Source organism: Manis pentadactyla, chromosome 15 (assembly GCF_030020395.1).
Source record: "Manis pentadactyla isolate mManPen7 chromosome 15, mManPen7.hap1, whole genome shotgun sequence".
Taxonomy (NCBI): domain Eukaryota; kingdom Metazoa; phylum Chordata; class Mammalia; order Pholidota; family Manidae; genus Manis; species Manis pentadactyla.
The window spans coordinates 23,409,951-23,437,709 of NC_080033.1; the positions used below are offsets into that span (position 1 = coordinate 23,409,951).

Consider the following 27,759-nt stretch of genomic DNA (forward strand, 5'->3'; position numbering starts at 1 on the left):
AAAAGGCTTACACACTCATCGCTGTTTATTCACTAGGGAAGGATGGGAAGTAGACTCCAATAACAGACGGACTTACCTTTTCAGAGGCTCTGTAGTTTTGTTAAGAGAAGCATCTCCAGTGTTTTCAGGCAAAGTTTCTGTACAAAAAAGTCAAATTGTTCTATAGGTTATTTCCAAGTATCCAGTTGCAAAGAATAATTAGAAAAAATTAAAAGGCATATCACTTAGTAAAACTAGTAAAAACAGACTTTGACAAATATTACAATTAAGTTATCCAGAAAGTAAATCCCTCTCTGAAAAGGAACTGCATTACAGTTGGTGGCTACAGGATCCCAATGGTCCTGCTTCTCTGCTGCGTTCTTTACCTGCAAGGACCCTACCAAAGGCAACTTCTGCACAGCGGCCAACAGACACAAGGAACCAAAGCTCAATGTAACATTTCTTAAAACAATGTAAGTTAAACATCTTAATCTATAATATTAGAAGCTTCCATCCAACGACTTAAGCAAGAATGTTCAAAGCAGCTTTAATAACAATAGTCAAAAACTAAAAACCATCTCAACATCTATCAACAGGTGCATAAGTGACAGGAATGAAAAATACATTGGAGAAAATACACCCAATATAGTGGTAACTTTGTATGGGGACAGATGGTAACCACACTTGTCAAATCACTGTTGTGTAACCTGTAACATACTATTTCTTATCAACTATACTTCAATTAAAAAATGGGCAACAAATAAATTGTGGTATATTCAGCTCACAGAATACACTTCAGCAATAAAAATGCCACCTCTGCTTACAATAGTCTAGATGAATTTCACAAACATGATGCTGAGTGACAAGCAACAGAATATATATATATATATATAAAATAGATATATTTCCAATTCAGCAAAATTAATGGTGATAAAAGTCAGAACAGTGGTTCCTGGGAAAGGTTCTAGATGTGAAGGTGCCTGAGGGAGACACCTGGTGTTCTGGAAATGTTCAACAGCCTGATCTGGGTGTGGTTAGTGGGCACGTACATGTGTAAAAAGTTCTGATGAGCTAAACACTGAAGATCTCTTCACTTTACTGGATGAACATACCTCAAATAACAAAAGGAAAGAAGTTATCAAAAAAAAACATTGGTATCTGAATTGTCAAAAATAGGAGGTTAGGCTTATGTCACCTCTATCTAAGTGGAAAGCCTAAACGTTAGAAAATTCCCAAGCATTAATGATTTTATGTTAACCATCTTTTAAATAACCAACCATGCTTCTGGTCTTCTGAGTGTGACTCGGGGTCGGCACCTCTGTCCGGGCTCCTGCCCTCCCGTGGCGTGCTCTGCAGACCTGTGGCCTCATCTGCGGAAGGCGGCATCCTGGATGAGAGAGGTGGAGGTCAGCCCTGACACAAGGGGACAGGCAAAACCTGCCTCCCTACAGGGCCTTCCCGGCAACAAGCAAAAGTCAGGCAACACATGACTTAAGGTCTTACTAATGCCTATCAGACGTGCCCAGCTCTCAGCTCATTTGGGGAGCGCAAGTGGGACAGCCAGCTCTGGTCAGCACTGTGTCCCCTGCGTCAAGCGTAGAGCATGTGATCGGTTCTCTAATATTGCGTCTTATGTAGAATGATATACAAGAATTATATACAATTATATAATCATTTGTATTAGATGTTATTATCAAATAAATGCATCAACTCATTTACCAAGGAAAGGTTCACTTCAAACCATTTACTGTGAGAATAACAAACACTGCTTCTCTCTGCAAAGAGGACAGATGTCAGCATAAAAGCCCTGTCCTTTCCTCTTCCCAGATACCCCCTCTTCACAGTCTGGGTCTATGCCCATAAATATCTTTTTGCATAAATAGTAGAGAATACTTCCAAACTCATTCTAGGAGGCCAGCATCCCTCTAATACCAAAACCAGGCAAAGACACCACAAAAAAAGAAAATTATAGGCCAAGATCCCTGATGAATGTAGATGTAAAAATACTCAATATTAGCAAACTGAATTAAAATATACATCAAAAAGATCATCCATTATGATCAAATAGGATTTATTCCAGGGATGCAAAGATGGTACAATATTTGAAAATCTATCAATATCATACGCCACATCAACAAAAAGGACAAAAATCACATGATCACTTCCATAGATGCTGAAAAGGATTTGACAAAACTCAACATCCACTCATGATAAAAACTCTCAACAAAATGGTACAGAGGGCAAGTATCTCAACGTAATAAAGGCCACATATGACAAACCCACAGTAACATCATACTTAACAGTGAAAAGCTGAAAGCTTTTCTTTTAAGATCGGGAACAAGACAAGGATGCCCACTCTTCCCACTTTTATTCAGTGTAGTACTGGAGGTCCTAGCCATGGCAATCAGACAACACAAAGAAATAAAAGGCATCCAGATTGGTAAGGAAGAAGTTAAAGTGTCACGTTTGCAGATGACATGATATTGTACATAAAAAACCCTAAAGAAGCCACCAAAAAACTACTAGAACTAATATCTGAATTCAGCAAAGTTGCAGCATACAAATTTAATAATACACAGAAATCTGTTGCATTCCCGTATACTAACAACAAATTAACAGAAAGAGAAATCAGAAGAACAACTCCATTTACAATTGCATCAAAAAGAATAAAATACCTAAGAATAAACCTACCCAAGGAGGTGAAAGACCTTTACTGTGAAAACTGCAAGACACTTATGAGAGAAATTAAAGAAGACACCAATAAATGGAAATACACCCCAAGCTCATGGATAGGAAGAATTAATATTGTCAAAATGACCATCCTGCCTAAAGCAATCTATAGATTCAATGCAATCCCTTTCAAAATACCAACAGCATTCTTCAATGAACTAGAGCAAATAGTTCTAAAATCCATATGGAACCACAGAAGACCTTGAATAGTTAAAGAAATCCTGAAAAGGAAGAATAAAGCTGAGGGGATTACTCTCCCCAACTTCAAGCTTTACTACAACACCACAGTAATCAAAACAATTTGGTACTGGCACAAGAACAGACCCATAGATAAATGGAATAGAATGGAGAGTCCAGATATAAACCCAAGCACATATGGTCAATTAATATATGATTAAGGAGCCATGTACATACAATGGGGAAATGACAGCCTATTCAAAAGCTGGTGTTGGCAAAACTGGACAAGTACATGTAAGAGAATGAAACTGGATTACTGTCTAAATCCATACACAAAAGTAAACTTGAAATGGATCAAAGACCTGAATGTAAGTCATGAAACAATAAAACTCTTAGAAAAATATGTAGGCAAAAATCTTTTCAATATAAACATGAGCAACTTTTTCTGAACACATCTCTTTGGGCAAGGGAAACAAAAGAAAAAATGAACAAATGGGAGTACATCAAACTAAAAAGCTTCTGTACAGCAAAAGACACCATCAGTAGAACAAAAAGGCATTCTACAGTATGGGAGAATATACTGTAAATATACAATCAGACATATCTGATAAGGGGTTAACATCCAAAATATATAAAGAAGTCACACACGTCAACACCCAAAATGCAAATAACCCAATTAAAAAATGGGCAGAGGATCTGAACAGACACTTCTCCAAAGAAGAAATTCAGATGGCCAACAGGCACATGAAAAGATGCTCCACATTGCTAATCATCAGGGAAATGCAAATTAAAACCACAATGAGATATCACCTCACACCAGTTAGGATGGCCAACATCCAAAAGACACAGAACAACAAATGCTGGTGAGGATGCAGAGAAAGGGGAACCCTCCTGCACTGCTGGGAGTGTAAATTAGTTAGTCCAACCATTGTGGAAAGCAATATGGAGGTTCCTCAAAAAACTAAAAGGTTAGAAATACCATTTGACCCAGGAATTCCACTCCTAGTAAGTTACCCAAAGAAAACAAGATCCCATATGCACCCCTATGTTTATTGCAGCACTATTTACATTAGCCAAGATATGGAAGCAACCTAAATGTCCATCTCTAGATGAATGGATAAAGAAGATGGGGTACATATACACAATGGAATATTATTCAGCCACAAGAAGAAAACAAATTCTACCATTTGCAACAACATGGATGGAGCTAGAGGGTAGTATGCTCAGTGAAATAAGCCAGGTGGAGAAAGACAAGTACCAAATAATTTCATTCACTTGTGGAGTATAAAAACAAAGCAAAACTGAAGGAACAAAACAGCAGCAGACTCACAGATTCCAAGAAGGGACTAGTGGTTACCAAAGGGAAGGGGGTGGGGAGGGTAGGTGGGGAAGGAGGGAGAAAGGGTTTAAGGGGCATTATGATTAACACACATAATGTAGGAGGGTCACGGGGAAGGCAGTATAGCACAGAGAAGACAAGTAGTGACTATAGCATCTTACTACGCTGATGGACAGTGACTGCAATAGGGTGTGGGGGGGACTTGATAATATGGGTGAATGTTGAAACCACAACGTTACTCATGTGAAACCTGCATAAGATTGTATATCAATGATAACTTAATTTTTAAAAAGTACAAACTGACTAAAATGACAAAAAGTTGTATTGCCATCTACATCTATCTAATACACACACACATTTTAAACACACAGGATCTACTTAATTCCTTTGTCCCTTGTTTCACTGTACATAATAACTAAAGACCTATCACTACACAGTATTGCCTCATTCTTCAAAACTTTTTAAGTTGTGTTTTGCTTTTGGCTTTTTGGGCTGGTAACCACATTCACATGGTTCAATGTTCTAAAATTTAAAAGTCTACACAGTGAAAAAGGCCCCTCTCACTCCATTCCCCGGCCACCCAATCTCCTTCCTCATGGAGGACAATGTAACTCACTTCTGTGCATCTTTTCACAGACAGTCCAAGCCTAAAGGAGCAAACCTGTATAAGTACATGTGTACACACACATACAGACACACATCTGTATATGTACATGTGCCTCCAAGGGGACTTCCAGTTGATGCACAGGAGGCCTGCAGAGTGGCACTCCCTGAAAGGCGGAGGCAGGGTCCCATGTTCAACCTCCCAGGCGGGGGCCCGTCCTGAGGCCTCATCATCCTCTACCCACTACTGTGCAGCAACAGACCCTCTCTCCCCAGCCCACGGCTTTGGCCTAGTTCTCTACTTGTAGGGTTCTTCTCCTTCCTCCTCACACACTTTCCTCAAACACGAGCAAACCAGAGCCTTGCTCAACTGCTTTCTTGAGCTCTAAGCTTAAACTTGGTATTCCTAGACCAACTGGGTATCTCCTCTCCAATAAGCTGGCTGCTTTCTGGGAAATATCCTGTACCTGTCAAGCTGTCCCTATCCTCTTAGTCACTGGGGCTCAGAATTAGAGGTTCACACTCCCATGTGTCTGTCAGTCACTAGGCCCTATGACTTCTGGATCTTCCAAGTCCCCCAAACCTGTCCCCTTCCCCAGTCTGCTGTAAGAATCTCCCTGCTCCTCACTTCTGATCCAGACCACCACAGCTTCCCAACCTGTCCCCTGAAATGGAGTCTCATGGAGCAGGCTCCCTCTGCTCGGTCCAGCTCTCCTCTCTACCTGTGATAGCCACAGGTGTGTAATAGTGCACAAGCACCAAATCAAGTGTGCAAAGGATCTGAACAGCTTTGCATAGAGCTGCAGCTCAATAGCAGTAGTTGTGTTTCATACAAGTGATCAATCCTCATTTTCATTAAATTTACTAAACTGTAAAGACATCTTCATTTAAAAAAATATCTTATCAGTAAGTATGGAGCAGTTTTTGTTTCCTGAAGGTGTGTTAATTAAGATGGAAAACTCCAAAAACTTCAGACTATTGGGTATTTTAATCTTTGCTATGTTCTTTGAAACTTTCCTGCCTAGCAGGACTTCAGGAATTCTTCAGGGTCACCAGTGGTCACATCCTAAATCCACTGGTCAGTTGTCACCCTCCTGCCATTTGGCCTCCCAGCAGTGTGTGCCCGGCTCATCGCTCCTGCTCCATGCAACATCCCCTCACCCGCCTTCCTGACGCCCCTCTCCTGGGCTTCTGTCCATGCTGTTGGCTGCTGCTCAGGCTCCTCCCCGATGTCCCCACAGCAACCCCTCCTCTCAACCTTAGAGGCCCAGGGCTCAGTCCTTGGGCTCTTACGCTCAACCCTTCAGTGCTCTAGTTCAGTGCAGCTCTCAATGCCTAGGACCTGCTGACAAGCCGCAGGAGACCAAGTGATCATTCAAATATATTCGGAAAACAGCTACTTCCCCCCACCTCCACAAGCCACTCCCACCCCGTCTTGAATCTTTTTGGCACAGCATGTGTGCCCCACTCCAGTCTGTTATCCACACAGTAGCCAAGAATCCTTTGATTAAGTCATTCATCTGCCCCAAACCCGCTCACGGCTCCACCTCCTCAGTGGGAGCCCAGGTCACAGGGTCCAACAGGCTCCGACCCAGGACTGCTCTGACCTCTGCACCTACAAGTTCTCCCTGTCGCCTGCTGCTCTGGTCACCACTCCTTCCTCCCTGTCCCTGGAACCAAGGAGCGGCCGAGCCTTCGCTGCTTCACCTCTCGTGTCTGTTCACTCTCACCTTCTTGGCTCAAAGCTACCCAGCCTTCCTTTCTGCATGGATCTGATCCATCTCACTTACCACCATCTGATCCACTCTGTATCTTTCCAGCCTGTTTGTCACCTTCCTCTCTCCATTAAAATGTGGGATAGCCCTTCATCTGTTAGCCCTTCATCTGTTTTGTTAACTCTATCCCCAGGAGGCACTCAAAAAAAATTTACTGAATGAATTTGAAAACTTCAAATTTACCTAGTGACAACTTCAATTAAAATTACTGTTACTTAGACCAACTGAAACGATGTTAAGATGAAAAAATCCTCCAGCAACTTGCTACTGAAACACGTGCAGAGCAAAATGGCAGACTGGGAGGCTCCTCATTTCCACATCCTCACAAAAACACTGAAAGAGCCATGGGAGGCTGGCTGATCCAGCTTTGTAGGGGCTCTGGAAAACCACCAGAGGTTCACAGCCATCAAGCAAATGTCCAGAAAAAGTCAGCTTCAAGATCGGGGGACGGTTCTGTGGCATTTTCACTTGCCTCTGCCCTGCCTGGCTTGGCAGTCTTGGTCTTCACAGATGGCAGCCTGATTGCTGCTCCCCACTTCAAACCAGAGGGAGCAGGACAGGCCTTCTTCACAAACTACTGTCTGGTGAAATTAGTCTAACCTGTCTGGGAAATAGATATCTGAGGGAATGGTGCTAGATGCTCACCTGTGTCTCACAGAACTCAGAACCCAGGCAGCAAAGCGGTAGGCACTGCTCCAAAAAGAGGACTGCTGTCCCAGGGACACCTGGGCGAAGGGCTAGGCCTGGGGACACACTCCAGACCTTCTAGGGTCAGGTGGAGAAACAGGGGGGCAGACTCACTGGGAAATTAGGACACTCAGAAGTGTCCTAATTTAGGAGACCACGTGCATGCCAAGGGAAGATGCACACTCAGAAAAGTCCTAAGAACACCTTTAGCTTTTTTACCTTGGGCCGATTTCTAGGACAGGATGTGGAGAAAATGGGAACCTTTGTGCACTGATGGTAGGAATGTAAAATGGCACAGCTGATGTGGAAAACTAAACACAGAATTACCATATGATTCAGCAATTCCACTTCTGGGGGGGATACCCCAAAGAACTTTAAAGTAGGGACATGGACAGATATTTGTACACTAACGATCATAGCAGCACTATTCACAAAAGCCAAATGTCCACTGACAGATTAATGAATAAACAAAATGCGGCATATCCATACCATGGAATATTTTTATGCCTTAAAAAGGATGGAAATTCTGACACATGCTACAACATGGGTGAACCCTGAAAACATAATGCTAAATGAAATGATCCAGTCACAAAAGGACAAATATTGTATGATTCCGCTTATACGGTAAATAGGTTAACAGAGACAGAAAGTGGAATGGAGGTTACCACTGGTGGAGGGTGGAGGGGAACGGGAGAAAAGGAGTTAGTGCTTAATGGGTTCAGAGTTTCTGTTTGGGATGATGAGGAAGTTCTGGAGATGGATGGTGTGATGGCCGCACAACACTGTGAATGTACCTAATGCCACTGAAATGTATACTTAAAAATAGTTACATTGACAGATTTTGTGGGTACTTTCCCACAGTTTGAAAAATCAAACAGAAATAAGAAATTGTGTTATATTTTAACACAATAAAAATACATGTCATTTAATAAAGTACTGTTAATTTGTTAACTACAATATTTGTTAGATATTATAATAGCACTCAAGTCAAGTTTTTAGAAGTCCTTTGTTGCTCTGCACCCTCATCAACACTTGGTATTTTCTCTCATTTCTGGTGGGTATCAAGTGGTATTATCACACTATAGCTTTGATTTGCATCTTTCTGGTGATTGATAACTTTGAACACCTTTTCATACATTAATTATTGGAGAATTAATTAGTTGGACATTGTGAAGTGTCTGTTCAAGTCTTCTGCCTAGTTTTCTGCTAGTGTCTGAGATTCTCTTCCTGACTGGAAGGAACTGTGGCTACGAGCCCTTTGCTGGACGCACGTGTTCTGCCCACCCTCCTTGCTGGGAGTGCCGGTGTACACTCTCTGTGCTTTCACAGCCTCCCATACACTGCCTGTGGGACTGTAAGCTGGTACAGCCAATCTGGAAGACTATTGGGCAGGAGCTCTAATTATGACCCAGTGGTTCCATTCCATCAGAAACACATTTTAAGTGCACCAAAGCACAGTAGGAAAATGTTTTAAGTACCACATGGAATAGCCCAGAAATTTCTCCCATCAAGAGTAAAATGGGTAAATAAGTTATGATGTATCCATACAATGGAATATTATACAGCTGTGAGAATTTACGATCTACAACTACATGTACAATACTGATGAATTTCACAAATGATGCTGAGTTCAAAAAGCCACATACAAAAGAGAGACACTGCATGATTCCATTCAAACAAAGTACAAACCAGGGAACAGCAATGCATGCTTTTCATTGTCTTGAGAGTGGCTGCCTTTGGGGAGGGAGCAGGAGCCAGCTGAGTCATGCCCTGTGTCTGATCTGGGGCTGGTTTCTGCGCTCAGAAAATCCACCAGGCTACACTTACAATGTGTGCACTTTTCTGTATGTGTGCTGTCAAAAAAAAAAAATCTAACAAAAAACTATTCTGAAAAAAAAAAAACTATTCTGGAAGAGATCTACAGGTGAAATAATATATTTGGGATTTGATTTATAATACTCCACCAAAAACAAAAATGTGGGTCAGGGTATGGATAAAATAAGATTCCCACAATCTTAGTAATTATTGAAGCCAGTTATCAGAACATGGAGACTCTTTAAACTATTCTTTAAAAAAACGTCTACTGTAACACTTGTGAGTCATGCTTCCAAACAGCTCTTCCAAAAAGGAGAGAAAAATCTACTCACAGGGTTTGGCTTGGGCTTTCCTCAAAACTTGGCATTTTAGCTCCTTCGTAAAATTTTTTCAGTTGTTCTATATGTTCTGAATTATCAATGCCCATTCCCATTGACAAAATTTCAGCTCGAACATTATAGTCAATGACAGAAGTTTTCAAATTTGGGAGTTTTGTAATGTGTACCTTGAATCAAAGAAAAAGCACATTTACAGGAATTATCCTTCAAACTTTAAACGAATTACAAACACTCTTGTATGGCCTCTCCATCTTGCTGTGCAATGTCTGATGTAATTGGCCTGGGTGCAAGGGCCTCCCACTGCAGCATGCATATCATTTCATAACCCAGGTACATCAGAATCTTCCAGAACCCAGCCCACATCACAGAAATATGATCAGGGGTGGGGTATGGACCAAAACTGAATCCTGGAATAAAACCCCCAGATGAGACCATGCTAATGCTGTAACCATACAAAAAATTCTAGATCTGATTTTTATTTGAGTACTTTCACCTCTCTTAACAAGGAGGACCCCTAAGGCTCAGAGTCTTCAGGAGCCCAGGAAGGCCTATGCCAAGACTCTAAATCCTGGATTCTAGACAGTTTCTTCCATTTGTTTATTCTGCAACCAAAATGTTCTCATCCATGTCAATTTATAATTAAGTATAACAGAAAATCTAAAACATTCTGATTCCTGTTGACAGGGGGTGTGGACCCTGGACTGGGCATCTTTTTTATGGCAGGAGGAGGGTGGGCCAGGCTGGCACTGGCTGGGGCACCTTCCTAACTGAACACTGGAACATGTTCCCATCTAGGAAGGATGGAAAGGCCTTTCTCCACTCAAACTGGGGACCAAGCTGGTCTGGGGAGAGAAGGTGACAGGTTGTGGGAAGTCTATTGCCTCTCCAAGGTGCCATGGACCCTGCTATGCTCTGGAGCTGTGGAAGCATATTTGCCAGGTGGATTTTCATGTTTTGATTTATTTTCTCAGTTTAAAATTTCAGCTTAAAAAGTTTTCATTTTTTTCTCTGATAAAGAAAAACTGCAATATTGATTATTACATCAACTAAGATCCCCAAATCTCTTCATTTACCTGCACTGTAACCTCTACTTTCTCTCCTTAAAATCATTTTGTCCTCTTACTCTTAAATCTTACACCCAAACTCCTCTTTTAAGTGTTAAGGCTTCTCTAGTCTTACAAAAATAACTTTTAGTAAAACAAGGTTTTATGAACTGAATTCCTGTAATCTTATAAATAATCATAATAATTAAGATTTAAAGCTAATACAGTAAAACTCTGAATTGGAAAGTAGAGGTCTTGGGGCACAATTACATGTTCTGGTCTCACACTCAGACTGTCCAACCCCAAGGTCAGTGCTATGGGTAGGAGTCTCTGTTCATGGAACCCAAGTGCCCCATACCAGCCCTAGCACATAGTAGGTGCTCAATAAATGTTTGGCGAATGAATGAGGTAGAAACAGTAAACATAATGAAACCTATCTTTGGAAGCCCAAGGGCTGGAACCCTCAACATTACCGATCAAGTGCTGGGACTTTAAGATCATTTACAACCAGACAGGTGGCCACTGTACTGCCTCAGGGGCAGTCATGACCCAGGGTTATTTGTTAATAGTGCACAACCAACATTGAAAAAGTGGAATAGATTAGAACTGCAAGTGTTACAGACTGTCATCTGGAGTAAGTACAGTTTCATGGAGCTTCTGTCTCAGTTGTGTGAGTGCATGTGATCATAGACACACGCCTGTGAGCACCAGGTTATAGGGTAAAAGATTCCCTTAAACAAAAAACCCACAACCAAATTCATGTCCTAAATAACATGAAAAAATTATCTCCCTAACATAGAGCCCTAAAGAAGCTTCCATTCTTATTTATTCAGGTAATTTATTCCATTCTAGAATAATTTGCATAATTTTAGGGGCCCATTCCAACATAGATTTCTTTTTAAGGAAACTGCATAGTATACTTACCATTGGATCAATCCAAAGTGTATTTCCTAGAGCCAGTATCACTTTTGCATCATGAAGTTTTCCAATAATTTTATGATGAATATACCCAGTAACCTGAAAAAAAGTTTATCTGAAGCTTTAAGGAAATAGCATATCCTGTACATGCTGCATAGTTTTGCAAAAAACTTCCATGCATTTCATTTGAGCCTCACAACCAGTCCTTGGGGTAGGTTATGGAGGCCTCCATGCCTCTTTGTCAACAAGAGTAACTAAATGTCCAATGCAAAAGGTGACTCAGGGCTTCGAATCCTATGTTTCCCATTGTGGACACATGTCCCCCACCTCCTCTGTGAGCTGTCAATCTGTCTTTAAAATATGGGTATTTCTTTTTCTAGAAGCTCCCTGAGAATGAAGAGAAAGTGATTCCGCTGCTCCTGGGGAGGCAGTCACAGCAGTGGAGCCACTCACCCCAGTGACCCTGGAGCTGGGCCCTGGTCTTCCTATACTCTTTCCTGAGCCCGTAGCTATTTTTCTCTCAAGCAGGGTCCCAGAAACTGAGACCTACCTGTCTGAGCCCTCTCAGGCACATTTTAACTCTAGTAAAGCAGAACAGGAGGGAGCTGCTCCTCATGATTAGATTGTTTCCATTCCCCTTGGGCCCGGTAAATTAATTTAGAAGAACACACACAAGAGACCTTTTCCCCATTTCTCCAGAAGGCACCTCTTCAAGAAATACTTGAGGTCAATCATCTGGACAGACAGATGTTTCTCTAGGACAAGAACCATGCCCTTCTTGCTAATGGTTACATCCAAATGCCCAGTGCAGAGTGGACACTTGGTAAATACTTTGCACGAAGGAAAAAAGATTGCTATTTAATAAGAACTATTTTTATAAAACTCACAACAGTAAGGCTGTGTATTCACCCTGTATTGTAGAACACTTACTTCCCAGATAATGTTTAACCCAGTTTATAACCCAACCTGCCAACTGCAATGGCTTGTTTTATATCCTATTAATCAGCTGGTACTAAATGTAACCTTCCTGTGAAGAAGCAGGGACATCATAATGAACAGGACTCACTGCTCTGGCAGGAGCGGGACTGGCTGGGTGGCCTCTCCACCCTGCACACAGAGCCACATGAGCCCACGTGGGACCACTCTTCCACGCTCAGTCTTGGCAGACAGCCTTCTCCACTTTCAATGTCTTATCCCATTAAGGGTCCAGAGGAAATGTCTCTTTCTTTGGAAGCTTTTCTGGACTTTCTTTCCATGCCCATCTTCCCCACCCCAGTGTAATTACCAGGCCTCTCCCAGAGCGTCCATCACCTACATCCCCCTCTGATGGGGGTGTCCATTTTTGCAGGACCTCACACTGTTTCTTCCCTTCCAGCTGACAGCCAGTGTACCACGATGCACATTTTATACCAATTCTAAGTCTGTGAGTGCTGCTGCTAGTGATGGCAACCCATACCTGGCAAGGGTGCCTGGCTCCTCCCTGCAGGTGCAGAGCCAGGTCTACACACAGAAGCCGTGAGTGCCTTCCTGCACGGGCAGGGGTCCAAGCAGACTGTGCTTGGACAGCCGGGAACAGAAAGCATTTCACCCAAACTCAACACTAAATTCAAATAAACCTCAATTCTGAATGTATTCTGGGTTAAATATATTCTGAGAGCCAACAAAATATAAAAAGCCCAAACAACTCACCTTTGGATTCCATTCAGTTTCATTGTCTGCAGGTTTCACTCTGCAAACAATAAACTCCACAGCCTGTGGGGGCAGGGTGTGGAAATTCCCTGGGAGACGCAGCAACCGGTCCGTTGTGACAAGTCCAGTCCTGCCTTCGTCTATAAACCTTACAAGGACGCCATCCGGGGCCCACGCGCCTTCCTTCTGGCTCAGCTCCAGCACCTGGACCCTGGAGAGTGACAGTGGCCTTAGCCAAGCATGGAGCTCCATGATGGAGAACACCTTTGCCTCAGCTTACTTACTAAATGCAGAACATACAGAAAGACCCCTTAACAACTAGTTTTTACTTCCTAGTAGAAATAACATAAGGAGAGCTGTCAGGAGCACTCAGCAATGGTTTATTTAACTCTAGGGTATCTAAGCACAAAACATGGGCAGTACTTCTGAATGGAATAAATCTCTTTATCTGATGACATAATAAAAATTAACACAGCAGATTAAATACTCAATATTTCTCAATGTAGGCTATTGCCATATGGAGTCAGGGGTGGCATCTGAGGGAAGTTGATGCAAACAGGCAGGTGAGGCAGACTGCCTGGGCTGGGACACCAACTGCCATCACTGACCTTAGAAAACTTACACAATCTTTACAAGGCTCAGGTTGCTTATCTGTAAAATGGGAATTTTTAAAACAATTTTGTAAGAATTAAGTGAGTTGAAGATGTGTATGTAAGCACCATGCAGTGATGGCCCAACAACTGTCCACATACGAATGTTACACTGCATCCATGCTCTGCGTGCAGGAGCCCAGGGTCAAATGAATCTCAGGTGTGGAAGTGGCCAGGTATCTGGGGGCCATGACGCTGCCACCACCCTCCTGGGAGGCAGCCAGGCTTAGTATATGCACACTAGGTCAAACGGACAGAGGTGAAACAGATTCAAAACCATTTAATGTTACCTTGTGCTTTCAGAGATGAAACAGCCATTTTACCTGTGAAAAAGTGTTTTTTCTGCCAATCCATATAATTCAAATTTCGCCACATTTTCAACAGTTGTTTTATTACCAGAATCCTCAAAATACTCATTCATTTTGGCATTAAGAGTTGCATAAAGATCCACATGTGTATCGACAATACGACCAAAGTAATTTGTTGCATTTGAAATATAAAAGGGTATTATCTGAAACATAAACAGTAAACGTTTCTAGATAACAAAAGCAATCTAAGCCAAGCAGTATCTGCAGCAGTCAGCCCCGACCTAAGGTCCTAAAGCACACAAACGGGTTTTAAAATAATCTAGGGAACTGGCCAAGAAACAAAACAAAATAAAAACCTTACCACACTCATAAATTATAATCACTTTAAATCCAATGGAAGATTTTTCAGGGTAAATTTTATTATTTTAAAACTTCATTATTAGTTAAATGTGTTTTGTTTATTTTTTAACTGTACTTTATAAACATCTTAAAATATCCTTATCTCTTGAGCCCTTTCTGATCCTTGTTCACATCACAAGGAGTATCATTGGGAGCCGATGCTGTATGAGGCACCGTGGGTACAGAGGTGAAGCCATGTCCTAGGGGGCCTCAGAAACCACAAGTGGACAAATATACACACCAAAGTGTGGTCAAGAAGACAGCTCTTCACAGGCAAGCATGTGCAGGGATGTTGGGAATGTGAGGGAATGACATCAACATGCGCATGTGTTAGCAGGAGTACGCAGAGGAGTCCAGACCCAGGAACCAAACAGTCTGCATTAAGGCTGGGAGGCCTGCTACCCACCGCAGATGCCACAAGTGGGAACCAGTTACTTGGTGGGATAGCAGAGAAACAGTGTTGACGGTGGACAAGGCAGACAGGGGTGAGGCCACCCCTGGGATCAAAAGGGGTGTTGGCTTTACAGGGCTGACAGTCCATGCCCCCCTCTGTGCCGCCCTCAAAGGTCACTGCCTGTCTTGCTCCACTCTCCTTGCCAGGGATCCGTGTCCTGTTCCACTCCCACCTTGGGCCTCCACATTTGCTTGCTCCTCTGCCTGGAATATTCTTCCCCAGATCTTCCCACAGCTGGATCTTTCTCATCATTTGGCGCTTGGACAGCTGACCCCTCCTCAGTCTGTCCCTTCCTATACTTCCCAAAGGGCCTCCATCCCGCCAGCACACTTACACCAGCACAGCCCCTGGCACTGCATGGAGCTTACAGATCAGGATGGGAAGAATCAACATCTTAACAATACTGTCTTCTTGTCTGTTAATATGGTTTATCACTCCATTTGTGTAGGTCACCTTTAATCACTAATCAGTCTAATTCATTGCTAGTATTTCATACACTTGGATGTTATTGTTAATGTTTTTTTCTTGAAACCTCATTTTCTGATTGTTTGAGAAATGCAGTTGATATTTGTTTCCTTGCCTTTGTGTCCTGCAACCGTAACAAACTAAATCAGTTATGGCGGGGCCTCCTGGGAGAGTGGAGTTTGAGCAGGCAGGGGGACTGGGAGGGTGCGTGTCATCCTCTCCATTGCACCTGTCACCATCTCTCTCACTCACTGTCCACTGCCCACCCCCACTGGACTGTCAGCTGCAGGAGGACAGGCAGCATGGCTGTCCTGGTTCCCGAGCTAGCCATTCTCCAGCCAGTGGACAAAGCTGCCTTACTAAACCCTTAATGCTCACTCAAGCCCACCCCGCCTCTGGCCGGGAGTCCAGCATTCCTTCCACTTGGCAGATGGTGTTTCTGAGGATTCTTCTCCCCTGTGTTTAGAGGCCCCAACAGTCTGGCATGCCAGGCATTAGCCCATTCGGTGGTCACAGTTAGTGAATGCAAGGGAGTGTGAAGAGGAACACTCACTATGATGTTACAAACGACAGGCAGAGTATAGTGTAGATACCAATAACAAATACATTTTTTAAAAGATGTGGGAAAAAAAGTGACAGGGAAAATATACTAAGATGTTAATGGTGACTGTTCTTAGATGGCAGAATAAACTGGAGTCTTTTTCTCCCATATTTCCCAAATGGGAAGGCTCTGTGTTAAGCCTAAGGGGCCTCCACATACACAGGGTGAACAAAATCCAGACAGAGCTGGTGTTGGTGTGTGCGGTCCCCTCTGCACGGTGTCGGCACATCTAAATACCCATGACGGTGCAGAACGCAGGTGGCAAAAAGAAGCTTGTGGACTGGACTCTTGACAGGAGAGCATGAGGCCTCCAGAAGGGTGACCAAATTCTTCTGGTTTGTCCGGGACTTGGTTTTGGTCCTGGGCACCTGGGGAAGGGCCCTCCCAGCCCCCCTGACTGCTTGGATTCCACTCTCCCCAGGAGGCCCCCCATAACTAATTCAGTTTGTTATGGTCGCAGGACACAAAGGCAAGGAAACAAATGCCAACTGCATTTCTCAAACAATTAGAAAATGAGGTTTCAAGAAAAATAACATTAACAATAACATCCAAGTGTATGGAATACTAGCAATGAATTAGACAGCTTAGAGACTAAAGGTGACCTACACAAATGGAGTGATAAACCATATTAACAGACAAGAAGACAGTATTAAGATGTTGATTCTTCCCATCCTGATCTGTAAGCTCCATGCAGTAACAGCCAAAATCCCATCAGGCTTCTAAGTAGAAGAAACTGGAAAGCTGATTTTAAAATTTTATGTGGATGTGCAAAGGAATAATCAAAAAGATACTGAAGAAGATGGGCAAAGTTAGAAGATTTATATACCAGTTCTCAAGATTACAAAGCTACAGTAACCGAGCCAGTGCAGCACTGCGTAAGGACAGGCAGACAGCCCAGGAACAGAAAAAAGAATTCAGAACTCATGTATATGGTCTCCTGATTTATGTCAAAGGGGACAATGTAATTTAGAGGGAAAAGAAGGTCTTTATAATAAATGAGGCTAGGGCAATCAGTTATCCATAAGAAAAAACCCTGCCCCCTAGTCACACCACACACAAACGTTAATTTGAGATGGATATATAATACTAAAGCTTCTGAATTAAAAACATAGGGAAAAATCTTTACAACTTTCGAGTAGGCAAAGATTTCTTCTGGCATGAAAAGCACAAAACAGAGCAACAAACTAGACTTCGTCAAAATTAAAACTTGCTTTTCAACTGGGAGAAAACACTTGCAATATATCTGACAAAGGATATCTAGAATATATAAAGAATTCTTAAAACTCGATGAGAAAACCCAAATTTAAAAATGGGCAAAAATTTTGAACAGAGTTGATAAAAGAAGACATGCAAATAGCCAAAAGCAGTGAGAAGATGTCCAGGATCCTCCATCATCAGAGAAATGTATGTAGTGCCCGTGCAAATGCGACAGAACTGCAAACCTTGCAGATGGAGAATACCAAGTGTTGCTGAGAATGTGGACCAACTGAGATTCGGAGTGTGAAATGGCACCCCCGCCGGAAACTGTTGGGCAGTTTCTTATAAACATACACTTACCATCTGACCCAACAATTCAACTGCTATATCTCACTCAAAAGAACGAAGCTGTGTGCCTGAAGACTTGTAACACAAATGTTCACAGCTGCCAGAAATAGCAAACCACCCAAATGTCCATGAACTTGTGAACAAACTACAGTACATCCATATAATGGAATCCTACTCAACAATAAGAAAGAACTTAGATGAATCTCAAAAGCATTATGCTAATAGAAATCAGACTTAAAAGACTATATACTGTAAGATTATCATAATAATGTGAAATTCTGGTGAGGACAAAACTAGTGACAGCAGATCAGGTTACCAGGGGGCAGGGATGTGGGGCGCAGATTGACTGCAGGGCGGCAGGAGAGACCTTTTTGGAGTAATGGAAATCTTTTTATCTTGATTGTGGGAGTGGTTACAAGATTATATGTATTTATCAAAACTCAAACTATACAGCTAAAAACAGTGGTTTTTACTGTATGTAGATTATACTTCCATATAGTAGATTTAAAAAGGGGGGCGGCTTGGTTACAGGCATTCTGGGAAGGTTTAAACAAAAACAAAAACAAAAAAGTGGATGACCACCCACTCACATCAAAAGGGCTGATGGTGTCACTGAGCAGGAGGAAGCAGGGGGGGCAAGGGCGCGCCTGATGGACCTAAGAACAGGAGGCAACAGGTGACACCGCAACCGCAACCACGGCCCGTGGGCCAGGGCAGCTGGGACTGGGAAGGCTTTCGTCTCCTCTCAAGGCGGGTGAAGCCTGGAGCCCTCTGAGGTCTCGAAAGAGGCAGCCCAGCTGCATGTTGGGGAGGGAACAGAGCCTGGAAATCTCAAAAGTCTCAGAAACTATGTCTGCATATATATTTTGTTTACAAGACATGGAAACAATGGAAATGGGAACTCTGATACTAGAAAAGTTACCTTGACTCAATACCTTCTAAAATTTAAGGAAAATGAATTTTATCTAAAAGTGAGCAAAGCAAGTACCAAGGTCAAATCCCATATTAAGTTATGTAATAGAAAAGAGAGTAGGGAGCAAATAACAATCTCTATGGACAGTAAAAGCCACCAGAAAGCTGGATCCACAAAACAGATCATAATTGTAATCTTTGATTTTAAAACAAGTGCCTTTTAGTTTGTTAATTAAGAAAGTGTTACAAGACATAAAAGAACAACATAAATCAGAATTAGAAAAACTTGGAAAAGAGGTGACAGAACCAGGAAAGAATTAGAAGTTAAAGGAAAAAATCATTTCAGTAATGAAAACTGAGAGGGTTGAATGCTATCTATGTGCAGACTCCCAAAAACCCGTGGCTGTGACCTTTGGAAAAAAGTCTTTACAGATGTAATTAAGTATCTCCAGAGGAGGAGATGGTTCTGGACTATCAGGCGGGCCCTACATCCACTGGAAAGTGTCCTCTATGAGAGGCAGAGACAAGAGGAGAAGGCAGCGTGAAGCTGGAGACAGAGACTGGAGTCATGTGGCTGCAAACTAGGCCGCGCGGAGGAAAGCCGGAGCCCACGGAGGCGGGAAGGCTCGGACAGCGCTGTCCTCTAGAGCCTTCCAGTGGAGCACAGCCCTGCCGACAGCTTGCTTCTGCACTTCTCGTCTCCAGAGCTGTGAGAGAGAACACACTTGTGTTGTTTCAGTCACCCTGTTCCTCATGTTTGTTACAATAGCCCCCGGAAATGAGTACAGCACAGCCACACGAGGAGGAGCCAAGTATGAATTCTTAGGGAACGAGAAGGTGAAAAAGAGAGAGACCTTAAACTCACACGAAAGGAAAAAAACACAGGCATGCCTGGGAGACCAGACCAAAGCAAATATGGCAACAGAACAAATCAAATGAATGTTTTGGTTTCCCAGTATGTATAAAACTTGTGTTTACAGTGCACTGTAGTTGTAAAGTGTGCAACAGCATTATGTCTAAAAAAGCAACATGCATAACTTAATTAAAAAACAGTGTATTGTTAAAAAAATGCTAACATTGTCTGAGCTCTCAGCCCGTCGTAATCTTTTTGCTGGTGGCGGGTCTTGCCTCCACACTGCTGGCTGCTGGCTGCTGGCTGATCAGGGCTATGGTCGCTGAAAGCTGGGATGGCTTATTTCTTAAAATAAGACAACAAGAAGTGTGCCCCATCCATCAATGCTTCCTTTCATGAATGCTTTCTCTTAGCACACGATGCTGGTTGAGAGCATTTTACCCACAGTACAAGCTCAAATCCGGAGTCAGGCCTCTCACACCCTGCCACTGCTTTATCAACTACGCTTATGTGACATTCTGTCTCCGTTGTTGTTATTTCAACAATCTTCACAGCATCTTCACCAGGAGTAGATTCCATCTCAAGAAACCACTTTTTTGTTCGTCCACTGGAAGCAGCTCCTCACGCATTAAAGGTTTATCACAATATTGTGGCAATTCAGTCACATATTGAGCCTCTACCTTTATTTCTATTTCTCTTGCTATTTCCTTTATTCAGTTACTTCCTCCATTGAAGTCTTGAACCCCTCAAAGTCATCCATGAGGGTTGGAATCAACTTCTTCTAAATTCCTGTTAATGTTGATATTTTGACCTCTTCTCATGAATCACAAATGCTCTTAGTGGCACCTGGAATGGTGAATCCTTTCCAGAAGATTGTCAATTTACTTTGCCCAGATCCATCAGAGAGGTCACTGTGTATGGCAGCTACAGCCTCATGAAATCTATTTCTGCAATAATAAGACTTAAAAGTTGAAATTACTCCTTAATCCATGGGCTACAGAATGCATGCTGTGTTAGCAGGCATGAAAACAACATTCATCTCATTGCGCATCTCCCTCAGAGCTCTTGGGTGACTAGGTACATGGTCAACGAGCAGTAATAACTTGGAAAGAATTTTTTTCTCTGAGCATTAAGTGGGCTTAAAATATTCAGTAAACCATGTTGTAAACAGATGTGCTGTCATTCAGGTCCTGTTGTTCCATTTGTAGACCATGGAGAGAGTAGATTCAGCAAATCCGTAAGGGCCTTGGGATTTTCAGAATGGTCAATGAGCACTGGTTTCCACTTAAAGTCAGCAGCTGCATTAGCCCCTCACAGGAGAGTCAGCCTGTCCTTTGAAGCCAGGCACTGACTTTTCCTTTCCATCTATGAAAGTCATAGATTGCATCTCTTTTCAACATAAGGCTGCTTTATCTACATTCAGAATCTGTGTTTAGTGTTTCATTAATGACTTCAGCTAGACCTCTGGATGACCTGCTACAGTTTCTACACCAGCACTTGCTGCTTCACCTGCACTTTTATATTATGGAGATGGCTTCTTTCCTTAAGCCTCATGAACCAACCTCTGCTAGCTCCCAACTTTTCTTTTGCAGCTTCCTCACCCCTCACAGCCTTCACAGAATTGAAGAGAGAGTTGGGGTCTTGCTCTGGATTAGGCTTTGGTCTAAAGGAATGTTGTGGCTGGTTTGATCTTATATCCAGACCACTAAGACTTTCTCCATATCAACAGTAAGGCTGTTTCACTTGCCTATCATTTATGTGTTCACTGCAGTAGCACTTTTAATATCTTACCTTTCAAGAACTTTTCCTTTGCATTCACAATTTGACTAACAGACTAGTTTTCAGCCCATTTCGGCTTTCAACATGCCTTCTTCATGAAACTTAATCATTTCTAGCTTTGGATTTAAAGTGAAAGACATGGGACTCTTCCTTTCATTTGAACACTCAGAGGCCACTGTAGGGTTATTAATTGGCCTAATTTGAATATTGTTGTGTCTCAGGGAATAGGGAGCCCCAGACAAGGGAGATAGATGGGGGAGCAGCCAGAACATACACAATGCTTATCAATTACATGGGCATGGTTTGCAGTGTCTCAAAACAACTATAATTAGTAACATCAAAGATCACTCACTGATCAGAGATCACCTTAACAAACATAATAATAATGAAAATGTCTGAAATGTTGCAAGAATCATTAAAATGTGACACAGAGACAAGAGACATGAAGTGAGCAAATGCAGATGAGAAAATTGATAGACGGTGAGTTGCCACAAACCTTCAATTCGTAAAAAATGGAGTATCTGAAGTACAATAAAATGAGGTATGCTTGTGATAATAAGGTTCCAAAGAAAGTGACAAACTCTTACCTGAACAATTGTACCTGCATTTCAGAATTTTCCTCAAAGGAATAATCCTGAGTGTTCTGAAAAGATTTGTGTGATCATTGCATTATTTTTAATAGTCCCCAAATGAAAACAACTCTCTTTCAGAAAACGTAACAAAAAATTCTGTGAATTGTTGAAGTCGTTTATCTATTTTCCCAATTATTGGGAAACAAACTGGGGCCCTGAAATCAAGCACCTTATGAAGACCCACATCTATCGTCAGATTAACGGTGGCACATTAACACAGTTGGCCCTTGAACAACACGGGTTTGAACAGTGTGGACCCACTTACATGCGGATTTTCTTCAAGGAATATATTGGAAAATTGTTTGGAGATCTGCAACAAGTGTTAAAGCCATTTTCTTTTCTCTAAGCTTACTCATTGCAAGAATACAGTATATGATAAATATAACATACAAGATACATGTTATTCAACTGTTTATGTTATCAGTAAGACTTCCAGTCCCCTGTAGGCTATTAGAAGCTAAGTGTTTTGGAGGATTAAAAGTTATATGTGAATTTTTGCCTGCATGGGGGGTCAGCACCCATAACCCCACACTGTACAAGAGTGAACTGTCTTATCATATTGTACTAAGCTTCTGCTGCTTTAAAATGAAGTATGTTCATTAAAATGACCATTACTTACTGGACAAAAGGATCTTTAAGAGAACTTACTTTAATATATCCAGACACTGGTAGAGTTCGGTTGGATAACCTCACTGGCATGTCTATTTCTGGGTTAATACGGTGTCGATCAGGACAGATCCTTTTATCTCTGAAAAAAAGTGAATTTTAAAGCCAGAAAAAAACAATAATAATTTTGAACATGCATTCTAAAATATTCTTCAGGAAAATTAATCTACAATTGGAACCAGAGAACTTCTTTTCCAAACTCTTTAAAGTTAAGTAGCCATATTAAATACTTCAGATGACACTAACAATATGTAAATAAGTGGAAAGGAATCCTTATATTTAATTAATACTGAATAGACTTAAAGGTAAGAGTTACTTCATTATATCTCCAGACATTCTTAAGCGCAATATGTAAATGAACAAAATATGCTTCTAAAATAAAGACTGAGTTAGAAACACATCACCATAACCCACAACAAAGGCCAATTAACCTCTAAGCCATAAGCCTTTCCTGACCCTAAATGAGAAATACTTGAAGCTTCAACTTCAAAAGTCAACACTCTATTTAAAGGCATAATGGAAATTGCTAATAACCTATTTAATGCATCATAATTGAAAAATATTAATGTCAACAGCTATCTTTAAATTCAATCCTGCAGATAACATCTCAGACATCTGCTACCCATCCCAGTGGTCTACTGATCAAGCTTGGCATCGTGTCTGGATCTGTGTGAGGGCCCCCGTGACTATGATACCCATGCTTTCCAAATTGATTTATGTGCTATGGAAAGTATAGCAATGTTTCTGAAGAAACTGACATATCCAAATGCCTATGGAGATAGAGTAGACTTAAAATAGCCAAAACCAGTTGAAGGTCTTATGTGCCAGGAAAAAGCATTCAAGATCATTAATTATTAGGTAAACAGATGAAAATCACAATGGTCTACCATTCCACCCCTAAGAATGCTCAGTGCCAGGGGAGATATGGAGCAACTCAAACTCTCTTATATGCTGCAGATGGACTGTAAAATGGTCAGCCACTTTGGAAAGACTGAACACTGCTGACCCCATGACCCACCAACTCCAAAGTATATGTGCAAGAGAAATGGGCATGCAGAGCAGCTTCATACGTAATAGCCCAAAGCTACAAACAACTCACAGGCCCATCAACAAGAAAAGGGACATACAGCATTGTTCATACAAGGGAATACTGAGCCACTAAATACATAAATAAATACATATAAACACAACAGTACAGATGGGTGTACTGCAATTCCATTATAGAAAATTCAAAAATGAAATTCATTTAAGTTAATGTTAATTAGTGCTGATAGCTATCAGGAAGGTGCTTACTTATAGGGGAAGTGTAAACTGGAAAGGAGCATGAAGGGAATCTCTAGGGTGGTCCCTCAGAGCTCGGGGATGGCTCACATGGGGGATACATATGTAACAATCATCAAGCTGTAAACTTATCATCTGTGTACTTCATACTTCAATTTTAAAATATGATTACTAGCTTACTTGCAAAAACCAAAAGCCTTAAGACATGGACAAAGAGGCTGCTTGGCTTTTCTGTTTTCTTTGGCTTCCAGAACGCCTGCGGTAAACTCATACAGCTCCGAAGGAATTGTGGCATCTGCTCGCTCCAGGTAGCGCAGGATGCTGACAGCATGGCGTGCGTTTCTGTCCGTCAGCAGCAAGACAGATTTGGTTTTTTTATTGCCCTGTTCTTCAGGAGAACCCTTAAAATTGGGGTGAAGAAAGGAGGCACATCATCCTTACCAGTCTAAAAAGAACTCTGTGGCCTCAGAATTTGTTGTTATATAGAAAATGCTAGTAGAGCATTAAAATATAATAAAAATAAAAATTAAACCTGTTTGGTTAAACTCTGAAAATGATCAGACATGCAGCATAGGCGTCCACCGAAAATTTTTGGCGAGGAAGGAAAGCTGAAGTGAATCACACATGTGGCATCAGTGATGGCCAAGAGTGGGACGCAATCATCAGTTAAGACTGGAAAAAGGGATCCCAACAATTTCAAATAAGGATTCAGTTTTACTGCACTTACTATTACAGAGCAATCCCAGTACATTTCTTTATTGCATTGTACTTTTTAGATGAAAAGAAACTTCTTTTCCACGTTTTTCCCAAAATGTCACAGCCCAGTGATTAAATTCCAGGGAAAAGTGGTCTCTAATATCCTGAAAAATGCCTTTTGCTATTACAAACCTAGGCTGCCCATATATTTCTCACTTATTTTTTACACTTTGGTTTTCATATTTCTAATATTCAATTTAACAATCATGCGTGACAAGTTTCATCACAGGCAGGCACACATATATAAAAGAGACAAAGACCCTCAAGCTGAAACTCCAGGGGAAACGTCTAGACTACGGGGTGCTGCCTACTGACCTGAGGGCCCTGGAGGCACCCAGACCCACTTTAATACCCTATTTCATTTTGAAATTAATATTACTAATAAATTCTCAGTAAACCTGGGAAATGATGAGAAATTTGGAGATAAGGTCTAAAAATGAAGGAAAAGCATGATTCCTATTAGCTCAGCCTTCTCTAAATATATGTAGAAATTAAAACACTTACCTAATACAAGGTGAGAACCAGAACTTAACTTCTTGGTCCACTGTTCTAAGACACTTTTTAAGTTAAAAACTATTTCTTTATGCATTTTCAAACAAAACATTGAACTGCTTTTTACTACCTAAAAGTGAAACCAAAAAGGCCAGTTCACAGTCAAGAACAAAAGCTTGAATGGAAACAGTTGTTCCATCAATAATTATCAATAAAAACAGTTAAAAATTATCTGCAAGGGACCTCATTGACCCACTAATTCTAAGAATGAGATGATTGTCAATTTAAATATACTTCCAAATTCTACAATTTATATCTAAAAACTTGCTCAAGTGAAATAAACACTATTTTGCTAAATAATGCAAGCATACACACACATATGTACTATCTACACACACACCAAATTCATGGCACTATTGCCAACAGGGACTTTTTCACTATACCTCCAATTAATTATTGCTGGAAGGTGGGTATTCTACTTTCTACTGATTCTTACATTTTAATTTGTATTTGGCCTCATTTCTACATCTTAGCATAATTTAAATAAAATTAAATAAATCTTTAGCCAATTTATTTGGCTATTCTGGTCACATGATACCTCTTAGTGTTACTATTTTCTCAAATAGAGGGTACAGAGGATGTTGGCATTTCTTCAAACGGGACCCTTTTACTGCTCTGCCACAACAAAACAGAGCGTGTTCGCTTCGGTGGAATGGCTGGTCCCTACTGCAGGCTCCCAGTCCAGGTCAGGTCTCCTGCTGTCTTTTTTTCACTGCTGTCAGGATTCTGTAACCACCCACTGCCTTTTCTTCTGACAAACTTGTGAACTTTTATTCCCCTGTCAAATGTCAAACTAGCCCAGTAATTCTCTGATGACTTGATATTCAATCATAGTTTAAACCCTGAGGATGTTTTATATGTAGAAGGGCTCACCTTATACACTATTTCTGTTTCAGCTACAGAACAGGTGAAGATCAAGGTCTTTTGAGCCTGACTTGGAACGTAATCAAGAGTTTGGAGTAAAGCAGAGGTTATTTCACTTTCTAGGCACAGATGCACTACCTGGTAACGAAATACAGAAACGTGATTTTAAACATGTTTAAGATGCTCCGGTTTCACTTTTCATAGCTAAGTCAGGATTTTAATAGAAAAGGATGTGTGGAAATCAATGTAAATTAAAATATACAGTTACAGATTTGTGTATGAGAGGAAAGCTGTCATATTTTAGTATTGAGCCATGAAAGAAAGGTTACTTGCTTGTGTTTCTCAGCCCCCACCACACACTCAAAATTGTACCTGCTGGACACCACCATAGAGAGCAGCCTCTTCCATGGCCGTGATCACAACGTAGGGGTCACTCATAAACTCCTGGACCAAATGCTCTATGTGTTTGCTCCAGTGAACTCCAACTGCAACAATCTGATGTGGTGCAGATTCTCTTTCTTCAACTTCAGTATTTTTTTTGAAGTTATCTAATATAGCAAACATCTAAAACATTAGGATAATTTCATTTTTATTTTAAAAGAGAAGAATTGGTTTGATAGAACAAAAGGTAAAGAATTGTACATTTTCTGTTCTTAGAGTGGGGAAGGCCTTCCCAAACATAAAAGTACAGGAAAAAACTAAAACGGAGAAGATGTTAAGTATAAGCAGAATTAAAACAGTATCTGGGGAAATGTGTGACATATGTAGAAAAAATTAACATCCTTTTATAAAACGTCTACAAACTAATCAGAAAATGATGATTCCACCTACAGAAAATAAGCAAAGTAAATAAACTAGCAGGTCATAGAACAGCGTAAATGGCCAGTATGAATTAACAAGTAACCAAGGAAATACATGAGATGCTGTGCTTAGCAATTTGCCTGGAACAGAAAGCTGGACTAAGGTCTCTGACTGCTGGGGTGCAGGAGGACGGTGTGGTGGCACACTGCCTGAGGGAGTGTACATCGGTCTACACTTTTAGAAAGGCAATTATACAATGTGGTATTGCAGAGCTTATTTCTGTAAATAAGAACTGACACTTTAGAGGTGTTCAGAAACCCTTCACAGACCCACACAGTCCATAAGTAACAAAATCTGGACTTGAACCTGGGGCCCTCACTGCTCCCATATGAATGCTCTTGGTCATCATGGTACAGTGCTTCCAATAAATGCTTTATAAGAATTCAGTCTTTGATCCATTGATCCCCTTCCTAGGGGGATTTATGGATCTCCTATGGATAACTCCTAAGGAATTATCCTAAGGGAAACATGTGCAAAAAAGATGTATGTTCTTTAGCCACACATACACACGTTAAATGTTAAATGTTTTGAAATAAAGCATGTTATGCCCCTAGGATTCAATACCACTTGACAAGTAACAATCACGCTACAGAACAGTTAGTAACAGTACTTGAAGGCTGTTTTCTGAAAACTACAAGTTACAAACCAGCACATCAAATAAGGTCCAATTATAAAATAATGTTGTTAATTATATGTATCAACAGACACGGAATTACAAAAAGAAGGAAATAGTCCGATTATCTCTGAGTGTAAGATGATGTATACTGGGAGTTCTCAAGTGTTCTCTATTTCTGAAATTCTCTAAAATAAAAATTATTGCTTCTATAATAAGAAAAATATTAATTAAACATTTCAGAAAACCTCCCTGGGAAAGAGAACTTTAAACATTGGGGAGGAAATGTCAGATAAATGTGTTCTCTTATATTTGGGATAGTGGGATTATAAACTGTGTGGGGTGCTTAATTACAAAAGTTAAAGCAAAAATTATTTTACATTAGCTAGCTTCTTCCCCAACCACTTTTCCTGACATCTGAAAGCAATTAAGACTTTAATTATAAATATATATGTATATTTTATATATACATATA

General features: G+C 41.1%; 1 protein-coding gene across 3 annotated transcripts in view; it reads right to left on the reverse strand.

Moving 5' to 3' along the window:
• Positions 1-27,759, reverse strand: part of TDRD12 (tudor domain containing 12) — a 79,427-nt gene that overhangs the window by 1,327 nt on the left and 50,341 nt on the right. For all 3 annotated transcript variants that reach the window (XM_057493000.1, XM_036929848.2, XM_036929847.2), the window contains 12 exons: positions 26,183-26,374; positions 25,820-25,948; positions 24,899-25,016; positions 24,171-24,310; positions 23,819-24,039; positions 22,340-22,439; positions 14,067-14,254; positions 13,094-13,304; positions 11,411-11,503; positions 9,438-9,610; positions 1,257-1,366; positions 77-137 (listed from right to left, as the gene is read on the reverse strand). In XM_057493000.1, the coding sequence (XP_057348983.1) occupies positions 77-137; positions 1,257-1,366; positions 9,438-9,610; positions 11,411-11,503; positions 13,094-13,304; positions 14,067-14,254; positions 22,340-22,439; positions 23,819-24,039; positions 24,171-24,310; positions 24,899-25,016; positions 25,820-25,948; positions 26,183-26,374 (1,736 nt within the window). The remainder of the gene's footprint in view (positions 1-76; positions 138-1,256; positions 1,367-9,437; positions 9,611-11,410; positions 11,504-13,093; positions 13,305-14,066; positions 14,255-22,339; positions 22,440-23,818; positions 24,040-24,170; positions 24,311-24,898; positions 25,017-25,819; positions 25,949-26,182; positions 26,375-27,759) is intronic.